A 14,940-nucleotide genomic window follows, 5' to 3' on the forward strand; every position below is an offset into this window, starting at 1 on the left:
CAGAGTCTTCTGAAGATTTCCACCTCCTCCTACAAAAAAAAAGACAGACAGACAGTAAACCGATTTTGATAAGGTTTTGTTTTGCACAGAACGGGTGACATATAGTGCTGGAAACGAAAGAATATTTGGGGTACTTTGAAGTGAGGGGTTACTACAGTGCAAGCAGTATACTAAACTATCTTCCTTGTATTGATGGAAGCTAAAGTTGCTGCTTCCGCGTGTTTTACTGTTTCGTCTGGCTTCCATTTCTCTGATGAGATGCCTTTTTTGCCTTTTGGCGTCCTGCATTCCAAAGGAATCATTTGCTCCCCATTTACTTTCCGTTTTGACTTCATCTTCAAGTATTAAACCAGCAACTGGAATAAGTGTTTATAAAGGTAATACCAAATTTTCAAGAATGCAATCCAATGCCAAATATTTCTCTTGACTGCATGAAGGAATGGAGGGTTTTAGTCACTCAAAAACATCCACCTCCACCACTTTAAGGCACTTTTTTCATTCTTGCATTATATTGATTTCCTGAATACTTGGGGAGGGTGATCAGGCCCAAATTGGCAAGGGACTAAACTGAATGGGGCTTTGCGAAAATTCTCTGGTACAATGGGGACGGATGGTTCCCACGTGTGTGAATGGGAGGCTGGTATTCGTAAGACTGTTCCGAAAACAAGAGGCCATACCGTCTTGCCGGTTGTAGCATCTTATCGAAGTTAGTTAGTTTAGTTAACTGGGGGGAGCCGCAGCTCCGAGCACTCAGGCTATTATTAGGCCCATTGTACTATCCCCGTAAGTTGCCTATTCAATGGCACGGTGTTCGCAGGCTTTAGCGAATCTGAGAACATTCTCAAGACGCAGAGGTGTGCAGATTCTTCATTGAAGAAAACCTTGCCAAGGTGTCTTCGTCTGAGATCTGAGGATGTCGGGCAGCTGCATAAAAAGTGCAGGGCTGTCTCCTCCTCCTCCTCACATTGGCTGCACACAGCCGAAACCACTACCCCAATCTTTTCCATATGGTAGTTTAAGGGGCAGTGTCCCGTCAAAAGCCCTACTAGGGTTTTCATGTCCCTCTTCTTAAGGGACAACAAAAATGTCGCTCTAGTGGCCCTAGGCTCCTTCACAAGGATTTTCGCTTGCCGGCAAGAGTCAAAATTTCTCCACTTGGTTGCGTGAATCCTTGCAATTTCACCCTTCAAAGTAGACTTGACAGTAGATGGTCGGATTCCAAGAGCTGGTTCTGGCCCCACCATTGTGGATCCAGACCCTTGGCGAGCCAGTCTATCAGCCCCCTCATTACCGGCGATGTTAGAGTGCCCCGGCACCCACATCAGGAATGTTTCGTTCAGTCGGCCAAGTTTCAGCGGCACCTGATGACAACTCCACACCAACTGGCTTGATATGTTGTTGCCATTTAGCGCTGATAATGCCGCCCGACGGTCGGAACAGATTCGAATGGTGCGACCCCTCCATTTTTGTCGCAGACATTCTTCTGCTGCCAATGAAATGGCATATATCTCCGCCTGGAATATGGTCGTCATTTTTCCTAGGGGTCGGGTCAGTTCTATAATCGGATTCTCCGAGAACACACCTGCACCCGATCCATCCTCCGTGACTGACCCGTCGGTGAAGATTATTAGGTCTGTAATCTGAAAAGATTCATGACCACTTGTCGATCATTCTTCGCTTTCGGTGATTACGACAGTGTATGTCTTTTCAAAGACGAATCTGGAAACCATATGATCGGTCGACATCAGGGCTACCGGATGTTTTTCAAGGAATTTCCAGATAGACGCATGCCCGTTGGATTGGCCGCCTTTCCACGCCCCAATGGTATCGAGCATATATGCGTCGTTGGCTGCTTTCCGTTTCACCTCCAAGTGAATGGGGGGTAAATTTAGGATAGCTTCAAGTGCCGCAGTCGGCGTAGTACTCATTGCTCCAGATATACTTAGGCAACCAAGTATTTGAATCTGCGTTAGCAGCTTCCTGCTGTTAGCAAAGTTCAGTCTTGGCCACCAGACGATGCATGCATACATCAAAATGGGTTTTATTATGGATGTATACATCCAATATATCCGTTTAGGTGAAAGTCCCCAGGTCTTACCTATCGCATTCCTACAGCACCAGAGCAATCTGCAGGATTTCTGATATTGTTCCTGGATATGATGCTTCCACATTAACTTGGAGTCGAAATGTACTCCTAAGTACTTGACTGCTTGTGCCAGCTGGATTACCGCCCCTGCTAAGGTGGGTAGCGTATAGCTGCCCCACCTGACGTTCCTAGTGAACACCTACTGTGTTCGCAAACTTGCCGGTAATTATTACGGCTAGGTCGTCCGCAAATGCTTGTGCGAAGACTTTTTGTCCTTCAGGAGCCACAGCAGGGTATCCATCACCAAGAGCCATAACAGTGGAGAGAGAACCCCTCCCTGTGGGCAGCCCCTGAGACATCCTGCTTCAATAGACTTCTGGCCGACCGATATGTGGATTTTTCTCCACTCCAGCATGTGAAGGATCCAACTGATTAGCAGCGGTTCGATTCCATGCTATCCCGCCGCATCACAAATTCCCGCAAATGAGGCATAATTGAAGGCACCTTCGATGTCCATGAATGCTCCTAAGGCGTATTCTTTATCGGACATCGCCTTTTCAATTTTTGCCGTAAGTTCATCTTATCGAAACTTTTAAGAACTTATGTCATTATTTCTCCTTGCCATTCCAAACGAAGTTTGTTGTGTTCTTCCGCCTGATAACTTAAGCATTATGTCTTTCAGTGATAATAAAGGAAAACAGACATTAATTGAGTATAACCATCTCATTTAAAGATACTGCCATCCAAGAAGACTACAGAACGGAGGTTCGTCTCCTAGCGCATTGCTTGATTTTGTATGGTGAAAGAAAATCATTGCACACATTTGGTATTCTTCGGTCACTTCCGCGAGAAAAATTCCGCGCATTTACTCTGGTGTTAGTGCCGTGTATTAAATGGAGTGCATTGGTATGCGGTCATATGATTGCGAACACATAGCAGCAGGTATCGTAACAATTCAAGCAGGCGACACACCAATGCATGAACCACAAGCGCCACGGGCTACCTCGTGCCTTCCCCGCGAATACTCAATGACACTCCGTGCCCTTAGATACTTGATTTGCTCCTCCTCTGTTACTACCTTGCTTACTTCGTATTTTTTTCCGAACCTCGTCCTTGAATTATTACGACTATCAACATTGGCAGAATTCATTACGTGGGAGTTCATATTGCATCACGGTCCCTTATCAAACAGGTCAAGAGATCCTAGGCCCCATCCGTTTGTTACGGTTAAAACGTATTTCTAAATCAAGATAACATCGAAATGTTTCTCGCTAAGTAATACAAATAAACGAACCATTACCAGTTCAGATTAATTTTTAGTTAAGTTTCCGTTGGGATCTTCTGGCCATTGGTTGGAAGCGCCAGTGGATACTAAATTGTATGATAGTGAAATATGTAGACTTTAGCATGCTCCATGGCAAACTGAGTTTTCCGGCCTTAGGAGCTCGACCCTGAGTTGGTTAATTCACCACGAGGGTAATGCATAATCTCCAAACAACTTGCAAGAAGACAGAGCCTGGAAAAGAACCCCTCTAAATTTCAAATACGCTGCTCATATGCCTGTCAACGTTTATTGCAGTTTTGGAACCAAGCATGCGGATAGCCGCACGCCGCGATCCGCATCGAACTCCGGCGTGTACTGATACCGTCATAGGGTTGCAAGTTGGACCACTAAATGTACTGACCCATGCACGTTTCTTATGAATCCAAAAAAAAGTTTGAAAAACTACTTGAGCAGGATATATGCAGACCTTCCAACAGTAGTCAATCATTTCCACTCCATCTGGTCCCCAAGCTTCAGACGATTTCGGACCGGTGCCCTCAGGAAACTGTTGACCTTGGATCTCGCCAAGACTTACCACTAAATCCCTGTATTCGGAAGAGAGCAACTTGCACCCCTTTTGAACGCTTCGAGTTAACACAAATAACTTGACGTGCACAATGCGGCGCAAATTTTCCAGAGTTTTATCCCCTCTGTACTACGAAACTTCAACTTCTGACCAGAATTGACTAAAATCTAACCTATTTTTTTCTCTTCATTTTTTCCAGGCGATTTGGCATCCGACTTACTACCGGCGACATCACCTTCGTCGTACGTCCAACCAAGTGATACCACCATTCTACCTACATCAGGCAGTGGACAGAAATCCCGTACCAGGAGGAAAAATCCCTACACAATATCCCTAACCGCAGCCACCACCCCCGCAGCAGGAGCAACCGCAGGAAACGTTTCCTATAACAGCTCTGCAGCTTCCTCTTCCTCAACCCGTTCAGTTTCACCTGCCATCGATCCTCCCAAACCGAATGAAAAATTGCAACAACACTTGCAACTTTCATCCTTTCTCATCAACAAAAAGATGCTAAGTGAGCGGATCTTGATGGGATTTGGTTCGTCAGCATTGGATAATAGCAACAACAATAACAACAATTTAAATAGTAGCAACAATAAGAAGAACTGTGATAACCCAACGATTTCAGTATACGATAAGATTAAGAATGAAGCTCAGGTCATGGATCCTGTAACGGCTAGTTCGGCTTCATCGCATTTGAAAAATGGTGACTTAAATACAGCGAATAATGGTAGTAGCAGTAATAGTAGTGGAGTTAATAATAGCGCGTCAAATATTGTGAATAGTTCTGTGAAGAAGGAGCGACTTAGCCCGACGGCAAATGGAGATGTTCATTCGTCGTTATCGAGGTAAGGACCTTTTTGTAGTATCATAATTAGCTCCATTTTTAGACTTTGTCAGACAAAAAACCTTGTCAACTCCCATCTGCATAGACATGATTAAATTTCGGGGTGGACCACGGTGTAAAACCGGGGTGTCTGCATCTACCAGAACTTACGTAGTTTCTCCAACTAATATCCTTGTAGCTTCTTTTCAGTTGCTCTCTTGCAGCGTTAACATGTCAATGTTCATGCAAAAAAGCAAAGGCCCCCTTATTGGTAATTACCAAGGTATCCTAGTATAGTCTAACCACCCGACATTCAGCCTAAACGGAACACTCCCGAAGTGGCTGAAGGTGACTATGATGGGTACTGCTGCTCTGCTCTTACGGAGATGAAGCGTCTTGAAAAATGTTTTCTTCCCTCTGGCTCTATTTCGTTGTGAAAACCTTTATGAACACTGGCACATACGTCATCAATGTGTGAAATTTTTAACCATTAAAACAGTGCCCCAAACTACTGTCCTTTTCCCCGCCGGATGGATAGGTTTTTCATCGATTGCATTTGCTAATGCGCCTTTCACGCTTTCAGTTCTACGCATTCGATCTTTTCTGGCCTGCAAAGATTTCCCCAATTAGACTTGTGATAACATCTCTCCTCCAGACTCTTCGTTTACTCTATGAAGCTAGCACAATGGACGAGGTACCTCGTGGTAACGGTTGAGATAATTACTTCATGAGAAAATGCGTGCAGTGGCAACTTATCTTTCCGTACCTTCTCTGCATCCACACTTAATGTTTAAGGTCAATCTGAGGGTCCTTTCCCACTCATTCCTGCTGCTTGCAACTGCTCAGCGGTTCCTTCCTTTTAAGGTTCCTCCTTCTTCGTGCCATCCACTTTATCTCATCGACCAAAATATCGATCGTCCTTTATACACAGTGTTCCACAATAGTGTTCTGCTGTAGATTACTTGCTCCTTGATCTCTCTCATAGTGTTCAAGAGCCATATAGACATATACACTGATGATTTACCAGAAAGTTTGTTTCTGGTATTTCCGGGATTCATGTACGAAGTATACGGGCGAATAATTCTCAAAAATGTCCGGCCTTGACTTGATAGCCAGTTTAAGGGCTTCATTTGGTATACCATCGAAACCTAGCGCTCTCTCACCCTCGAGTTACTGTGACTTCTTCGCTCATTACCGTGGGTATTACAACCACGTCGAGATACCTGGCATATGCTGGCATATGAGTGCTGCCATTACAACTCTGTTTACGCTTGCACTTGTATTCATATTCCTTCCCTTGGGCAGAATTATACTTTAGATCCCTCTTGTTCCTGTAGCTACCTTAAGGCTTTCACGAACTTTCTTGTAAATACGCTATTTCACCCCCGAGTCAGTGTTCACTAGGCCGCTTGTCTATCACAATGACGCGTTAACCGAAGTCTTACAATTGACTGGCAACAGAAATTGGGTCTTCTACTCGGGAGAATGTAACGTATTAGCATGCCGTTGCAATGAACTCCGAAGTTATCTCTGGAACGGTGTCGTGGATCACTAGGAGTGTAATATTCACTGACGTCACAGAACGTATTGTAACCAAGCGAAACTCTGAAAAACTAACGAAAATTATGTTTCCATTCAGGAAGGTAGTCAATGTAATGCCTAATTGAACCATTTTTTTTTTTTTTTTGAAAAGGCAACGCCCTCTTTCATGCCTAAATGAACATTATAGTCACCGGCAGTAGCTCCTAGTGTCAGTTTTGTTGCATCTGGCATCAACCGAGTCAGCATGTTAACGAACTAACCCAATGTGAAGCTTAGAGAACCATAGCTTGACTCATCCATCCCACAACGCTCCCCACCTGTCCAAATGGCTACCCCCCTGCCAAAGTTTCTATTACTTATTATAGTCACTTCCATCTCCGAATTAACGTTGATATATCAGAGCAAGTCCTGAGCAATTAAACAGCGATAGAGGTTCATTCATTCATCAACCTAATTTTCCCACCACTGTTAATTGTCAAAAGACGCTGTCTTGGATACGCCAGCGTGTGCGATTTTTACCCAATAAAACTATCCATCCTGCCGAGTGGAACCACCATGATATATTACATCAGGGCGTGGAGTTAGCTCACTCTACCTTGGTCTCTTTTCTTCTATACTAAGCGTCCGTAACCGCGCTTTCTGTTCTCCACTGCCTTTCTCAATTCTCATTAGATCCGCTCGTCATAGCTTGACGCAACTCAATTCTACACTATCATTTTTCGCATCAGATTTATTGGTACCAGCATCTCTACTGGAGTTCCCTCTAAGATCCTCCTTTCTTCCACAAATGTTGGGCTGTGGGTCTTCTGGGACTCTATCACAGTTTGGGCACTGGGGTAAGATGTCCAGTTTCAATCTGTAGAGGTACTGGCGATATTCTCCATGCCCCGTAAGCAACTATTGGTCAATTTATAATTGATGTCATCATGCCGTCTCTGCAACCACTGCTTAATGGCAGGAATCAGACTGTGTGTTCACCGACCCTTACCCGAGCATTCCCAATGCTCTTCCCATCTATTTACAGATCTCTTTCGCTTTCGTCGTTCTTCGTCTGTGATAAAGGTGTTCCTCATTTCAACTGCCAAAATGTCAATCGGCATCATTTGCAAAATATTAACGATTTTTTCGCTACAGACTTCTAGATGAGATCTGCAATGCTTTTTCCCCAAGTGGGACCGCATAGAACTGGAGATAACGTACTCCTGAGGTCCATCGTCGGTGTCATACCAAAGCATCGATTCCTGTAAATGGGTATCGATGATAACAGCGAGATAGCTGCGAATACCGTATTAGGATCCAATTGGCCAAATTTAATGCCTTATCCATATTCAGGGTCACCATCGCTTTACCAGTCTTAGGGAGCAGCAACAGCTTCTGCCGCTTCTGTGCTACAGAAAATATTTCATCGGACATGCACGCTCTGAACAAATCAGCGAAAATGTCCGGTCTGGTCCGGCGAGCTTAAAGGATATGCCATTCAGACGCGGATCTTTACTGTCGCCTATGCTAATGTCCAGCAGCTCTTCCTTAGTGGTTGCTGGAAATGCGGTCACATTCAGAGATCTCTGGAAAATACAAGCGCCCCTCTCTTGCTGAGGGAATAGCCCCCAATTTTCAACAAGCGGGTAGGACACGTATCTAGCAGAGATGAACCGCCTCTGAATCGTCCCAAAACGATTTTATAGGAGCCACCCACCATTTTACATCTGCAAGGTGACATAAAGCCTTTCCTTATGCTCCCTTAGATGCCCAGCTTGAGGTTTATTTCGAATGTTGTTAATTCGACTTTTTGGCGACGGAATCCGGAACTGTGGTTCGTCCATTTGGAAGCGCAGTACCAGATGTCCGGAATAATGACGGACGCGACCAAATTTAACGACGCAATTGTAGGTTTGGATGAGGACTCCGTCCTCCTGGTAGCCGACATTGTGAAATCGTCCTCCTACACACTGTTGAAGACTGAGTTGATCAAGCACCTATCGGTAAGTGAGTCAGCTAAGCTGCATCACTTGTTGGCAGGTTTGACGTTGGATGACCGAACTCCCAGCCAATTGTTTCGCGAAATGAAGCAGGTCGCAATCTCACTCGCGGTCTTCTACTCGAAAAGGGCGATCGGGTAACAGGTCGTCAGGACAACCGAACCTACCGAAGCATTTGTTGGTATCATCGGAGATCCGGTGAAAAAGCCACCAGATGTACGATCTCGTGTAATTTCGTGCCTACCTCAAAAACTGTGTCCGCGGGGGGTCGTGACAACGGCCACACAGAGCGCAGCGCCATGTCGCCTAACAATTTATGACCCTCTCAGAAGGCGCAGTTATCTCGTAGATACTGGTGCGGAGGTTTATGTTCTTCCCGTACCCCGGCACCATCGACTCCTCAACGGTTGAAACTCGCGGCAGCAAATTCCTCCCGAATTAACACCTACGAGTATAGGCAAGTGGACGTGAGTCTGGCTTACGTAGGACGTTTTCGTGGCGATTCATCCTGGCGGATGTCAGGTTCCCCATTTTAGGCGCAGACTTCTTGTGTCACTATGGGCTGCTGGGTGACTTGCAGAACAGGTCCCTTATAGACTCCACAACCAACCTTAATTCGTCAGGCACCATATTAACACTACTGGTTCCCCTATGTTCTCGAAGGTACGTCCCCTACCAGAAGCTGGCTATTGCATGGAAAGAGTTTGAAAAACTTATACAACAGGGTATCTGCAGACCTTCGGACAGCTGTTGGTCTTCCCCACTCCATATAGTCCATAAGCCAAACGGTGAATGGCGCCCCTGTGGGGATTGCAGAAGGCTTAACGCGCAGACTGTTCCAGACCGATATCCTATTCCGCTCATCCATGACTTCGCGCATTATCGCACAAACTGCCGCATCTTTTCGACCTTGGATTTAACCAAGGCCTATCACCAAATCCCTGTAGCTCTAGTCAACATTCCAAAGACGGCAATATGCACACCCTTTGGATTCTTCGAGTTCACACGGATGACTTTCGGGTTGTGCAATGCGACACAAACCTTTCAAAGGTTCATCCACTCGTTCCTGCGAAACCTCGACTCCTGTTTCGTATATTTGGATGATGTTTTAGTCACTTCTTTCACTGACTCTGAGCACTTAGCCCATCTCGAGTGCATTTTTCAACGTCTGCTTGAGGCCGATTTAGTCCTAAACGTTGAAAAATGGAAGTTCCTCCAGACACAGGTGAGATTCCTCGGCCACTTCATTTCCCCTGACGGAATACAGCCCGGCGCAGACAAGGTGCAAGCGATTTCAAGCCTCCCGCGTCCGAAAACCGTGAAGGATTTGCGGATGTTCTTGGGCATGCTAAACTTCTATTGTCGTTTCCTGCCCAAGGCTGCCCAACACCAGTCCGTTTTGAACGCGTACTTGTCTGGCCCCAAAACAAAGGACACACGAGAGATTGTGTGGTCTGAAGAGGCTGGCCACGAGTTTGATAAATCCCGACAGCAATTGGCTGATGGTACACTCTTGGTATTTCCTCGACAAGATGCACCCCTAGCCGTTTTTGTTGATGCCTCACGCAGTAGGTGCTGCTCTTCACCAAAAGGTGAAACAAGTCTGGCAGCCGTTGAGCTTCAAACAGTTAAACCCCGCTCAACGGAACTACAGCACCTACGATCGGGAACTGCTCCCCCCGTACTTGAGCATTAAGTACTTCCGCTTCTCCCTAGAAGGCAGGCCGTTCACAATATTCACGGACCATAAGCCTCTCACATATGCTTTGAAACAAAAGCCCGACAAAGCGACCCTTCGTCAGCTTCTACACCAGAGCTTTATAAGCCAGTTCACGTTCGACATACAGCACATGTCCAGCAAGGACAACATAGTTGCTGACGCTTTGTCACGTGTCTCCGAGGTTAAGATCCCCGCCTCACTCGACTTCGCGGCTATCGTCAAGGCGCAGGTAGATGACGCAGTACAACAGAGCCTCAAATCCAACCCCAAATAAAAATTTCGGGAGTTGCCCATCTTCGGCTCGAACCTCTCTCTCTGCTGCGAAAACTCGGAAAAGGGACCCAGGCCATGCATTCCGGCCACCTTTCGCCAGGAAGTGTTCCACGATTCACGACGTAGCGCATCCAGGCATCAGGACGTCAAATCGGTTAGTCACCGAGAAATACTTCTGTCCCTGCATGAATAAGGACATCAACTCCTGACCCAGAGAGTGCACCGCATGCCAAAAATGTAAGGTCACCAGGCATGTAAGAAAAGAAGTGGACTCATTTCCCGGCACCACCAAGCGGTTCCACACCATACACATCGACATCGCAGGCCCTTTGCATTACTCGCACGGTTACAAGTATTGCCTTACAATCATCGATAGGTTTACGCGGTGGTCTGAGGCAATACCTCTGAAAGACATTACGGCGCAATCTTGTGCCGAAGCCCTCTGTCGAGAGTGGATCCCACGCTTTAGCATCCCTGCAGTGATCATCACTGACAAGCGAATGCAATTTGAGTCCACCCTTTTCTCGGAGTTAGGCAAACTCCTGGGATTCAAACGCCAGCGAACTACGGCTTACCACCCGCCATCCAATGGGATGCTAGAGTGTTGGCACCGGACGCTGGAAGCCGCCATTATGGCCCGCGACGTCCTACTCGGCCTACGAACAACCCGCCGAAAGAAATTTGCTGCCAACCCCGCGAAACTGCGTATACCAGTGAGAACCCAAGGCTCCCAAGTGATCCGGTCTTCGACAAGAGATCTGGTCTCACAGATTCGGGATTGCTGCGCCTTCGTCGCATTAAAGCCACACCTCCAACCCGACACTCGACCGCACCTGCCTGCGCCCCCAAGGAGCTGGACACGTGCACGCACGTCCTGGTCAGGACGGATGCTGTCCGGAAGCCGCTGTAGCCTCCATACGAAGGCCTGTACCGTGTACTAGAGCGAGAAGAGCATTTCTTCCAGCTCGAAATCGGGGGACATAAGAAGGCTCTCTCATTATCCAGGCTGAAGCCCGTTTACGCCCCAAATCAACGTCGCGTTTGCTTCGCCGAATGATGGAGAACGCAGTCCCGGGTTCAATCGCTGAAACCCCTAAGTTTCATCTGGGGGGAGAGTGATGTGGCGCAGCGGGATTAACAGCATTCGAAATTTTTCTAAGCAAGGGCGGTGAGTTGATCCCCATAGACCTATGTCGTTTATGAGGAGTGCCAATTTCCCGTAGTGTCCTAGGGAGACCAAACCAACTTTAAATACGTAAGACTGCAGTACTATGACTTGTAATATGTTAACTGAATTTGATTTGAAAATCGTCCCAGACGTCTTTTATCTCTTCAGTTTTCTTTTCAATATGTGTTCATTTTCAGTAAAGGGATGCCTGTATTTGCTGTGAGCGGCTCGAAAGTCAAAAAATGTAGTGGTCAACCAACCTGATCTTACTCTAGAGGAAACCTTACTAGATTTTACGTTGTGAATATACGCCTACGAATAAGTTAGAAATTGAATCTCCCAAATAATAGGTACAGAGAGCTTAGGTACTAAGAGGTTGTCTGCCGTGTGAGATTACGCCAGTGCTAGCTCAAATCGCGACCTAACAGCCATAAGTCTAACAAGCCAGCATTCGACCTACTTGATCACTCCATATTTATCTCGAATAGTCAGTAAATCAAATCGTATCTATGACTCGTAACTGTGATTGTTTGTTACTTGGAAAGATTGCAACAAATTGCATGCGTCACGACCAGTATATATATCACCTTTCCCAATGCACCCCAGCCAGCCAGAGCGATGTCTTTCCACCGGAGCAACCTCTTTACCAATTACACTATCATGTCTCGCTATAAATTTCTAAAATGAGTGTAGGACGTGACACAGTCAGTGATTTTTGATTTCTTTACAGAGTGCCTTCTGGTTATGTCAAAATTCCTCGGAGATATCACAATTGTACGGATGCGAGCTGCTCCACTGAGCCTCCGGACTTATTATCCCAAAAACTTGAACACGATTGTCTCGGGGAAAAAATGCATTGTGCAATGGCCTGGTATTAGGTTTTTGAGGGGCTCATACGGACTTGTTCATATGTGCCATTTCTGGTGTTCGTGATATTGCCAAGAACATGCAGAACATGATCACGGAGGATGCCATGGCTCACGTGTTGTGTGGGCACCTCTCGACTGTGAGGTTGTTCCAAACAATGTTGCGATTCTGTTTCGAGTGCAATACGAATTGTTGCTAAATTCTTTGAACATCTGCTCGATAGCGGGAGGACTAGAGGTGGATGGTGGCGTTGCAGACATGAGCCTGGATACCGCTGGCAGTTGCGTCACCTATTATAGTTCATCTGCAGCGGCAATAAATCAAATTAGTAGCTTCCAAGGGCTTGGAGGTTTCAAGCGGTGCTGACAAATTGCGCAACTCTAACGTTGAGATAGTTTCCAATAATACCGACTCAAAGAATTGAGCACGGTTACCTAACCCCAAGTGAATTCAATTACCAGGCCCCACACTTCGCCGGTAGTCACCCGCAATAAATCCACATCGGAATGCCTGTCTCACTTGTGGTCATAATTTAGTCATTCCCATAACTCACTGATAACAGAACGGAGCCATCAAGACTCTATTTGCCGCAACACATCTTCATCGTTAATAACAAGCAATTAAATTATGGATACGCATAAATACATAAAACCCCATCGCCATTATCATCATCATTTGACCGTTTGCCGTGACCATAACTCCCGGCCGTGTTGCTATTTTTATGAATCAACGTGTGGACATTCATTCAGAGAAACCGGATTGGCTATGATTTAATTTCGTTGCTGTCTTCGCCGCTTCACACTCGTGGCGATGATGGGGTCCATTTTCGTAGCCAGCCGCCAAATCCAACGGCTAGCCTGCACTGGAACTCAGCAGAACCTCAGAATCACCAGCCAAAATCTCAAGCAACCTTTTCCGCTCAGAAGAGGTTCACCTTTAGAGGGGCCTGTGGATCAATTAAGCGGCCCAAACGGCTCAGGTGAATTCAAATGAGAGTAGTAGTGGTCAGTATCTGTGAGAAAGGTAGAAAGATGTTTTGGACCTTCCATTCAAACCATCAGATTGTTACGGATTCGAGATAGTTTTCGGGGCCGAAAAGTTCATTGAGATATGATGACTGTCTAGGGCGTACTTGGAGATGGGCATTATTAATTTGAAATTCCGCAGCGGCTTGAGTTGTGGTAGTGAGCCGGGTTTGAAGATGTTACTTTGTATAATCAAGCACTGTTGGCTTTGTACTTCATCAGACAAAAAATCTAATTCGGTACCCGCGGAAAACTTTGAATATTAATGAACGCAATGATATAAATTGGCTGATTTATCATAATTGGGGTAATCAATTGATTAACAACACCAAAGTGTTTGAAAGCGGAAGCACTCAAGTATCATCCAAGATTAGGTTTCTCTAGGCAGACCTTTCGCTGACAATATAATGATGATGCCAAGTGTTGATTGATCGGTTAATGCTGATCTCGTCCTTGGAAGGCAAACGGCCCGTTGAGCGTCTTTCAGTATTTTCAGACCAAATTTCGTTAGCTTGAATTTGGACGTTAAAGTTTGAAACTGTTAATTTTTCAGTGGTCTAAACCTTAAGCCACAGCTTCAGATATATAGTTTTGATTACATGTGATAGTAAAAACTAGGCCCGGGTCCGTCAGCTCTTTGTTATTTAAGAGGGAACCTGCCAAAATTCGGATCCTTTAGTTTTCAATATAATTTATGTTGATCATGACCGTCAAAAAGTTACAAGAAGTGACCAAGAAATTTAACAAACAAAGAAAATTGCATCAAATTCAAATAGAGCTCCTTGAAAGCATTCCCTCGAAGGCGAAAATACACTTATCTCAACCCTAATACCATGATTGGAAGTAGCTCTTGGAAGTTTTTTTTCGTAAGGGCCTTTGGCTGATCCCTTTTGGTTCGCCCGTTTTCTGTCTGTATGTCTTTTTTTGAAGAAGTGGGAATCTTCAAAAGACACTGGTCTGAACACGGCAGTGTGTGGGATTTTTACCCACCAAAACCACCCTCAACTCCCCCTGCTCCGTGAATTACATCACGAGGCAAAGTTAGTTTACTCTAGTTGCTGCCTTTTCTTCTATAAGCGAGGTACGCAGAGGCGCTTTCGATACGATCATGGCGTTGATCACACAGCAAACTTCCTCACATGCTACCAATTTTGGCACCAGGTTCTGGTACCTCTCCTAGAGTCTCCTCTAGGTTCCTCCTTTCTTTGAAAAGTGTTGGACAGTGGAATAATACATGCTCTGGGTTCTCTGGGACTCGATCGCAGTTTAGACAATCGGGTGAGGTGTTCAGTTTAAACCTGTACAGGAAGTGGTCTCCGGTCCTCCGTGCTACGTGAAAATCTGGGTAAGATTATAGATGAACTCACCATGCATGGGATCAGCTTGTGAGTCCAACGACTCTTTCCCGAGCGTTCCAACTCGTTTACCATCTATTTACAGATGTCCCCCTTCCGACGCTTTTCGTGTACGATAAAGAGGAAATTCGCTTGTTATATATACGTCATTTTATCTGCCAAGATATCAGTCGACATCATTCCCGAAGTAACGAACGCCAAATCATCTGAGTCATTCCTGAAGAGAGAGCACACCCTTAGGGCTGCCTT

General features: G+C 45.7%; 1 protein-coding gene across 1 annotated transcript in view; it reads left to right on the top strand.

Moving 5' to 3' along the window:
• The window catches only part of LOC119652749 (bromodomain-containing protein DDB_G0270170), a 196,362-nt gene that overhangs the window by 100,792 nt on the left and 80,630 nt on the right, over window positions 1–14,940 (top strand). The window contains exon 4 of the mRNA XM_038057048.1: window positions 4,136–4,784. Coding sequence (XP_037912976.1) covers window positions 4,136–4,784 — 649 coding nt within the window. The remainder of the gene's footprint in view (window positions 1–4,135; window positions 4,785–14,940) is intronic.

Source organism: Hermetia illucens, chromosome 3 (genome assembly GCF_905115235.1).
Source record: "Hermetia illucens chromosome 3, iHerIll2.2.curated.20191125, whole genome shotgun sequence".
NCBI classification, from domain to species: Eukaryota; Metazoa; Arthropoda; class Insecta; order Diptera; family Stratiomyidae; genus Hermetia; species Hermetia illucens.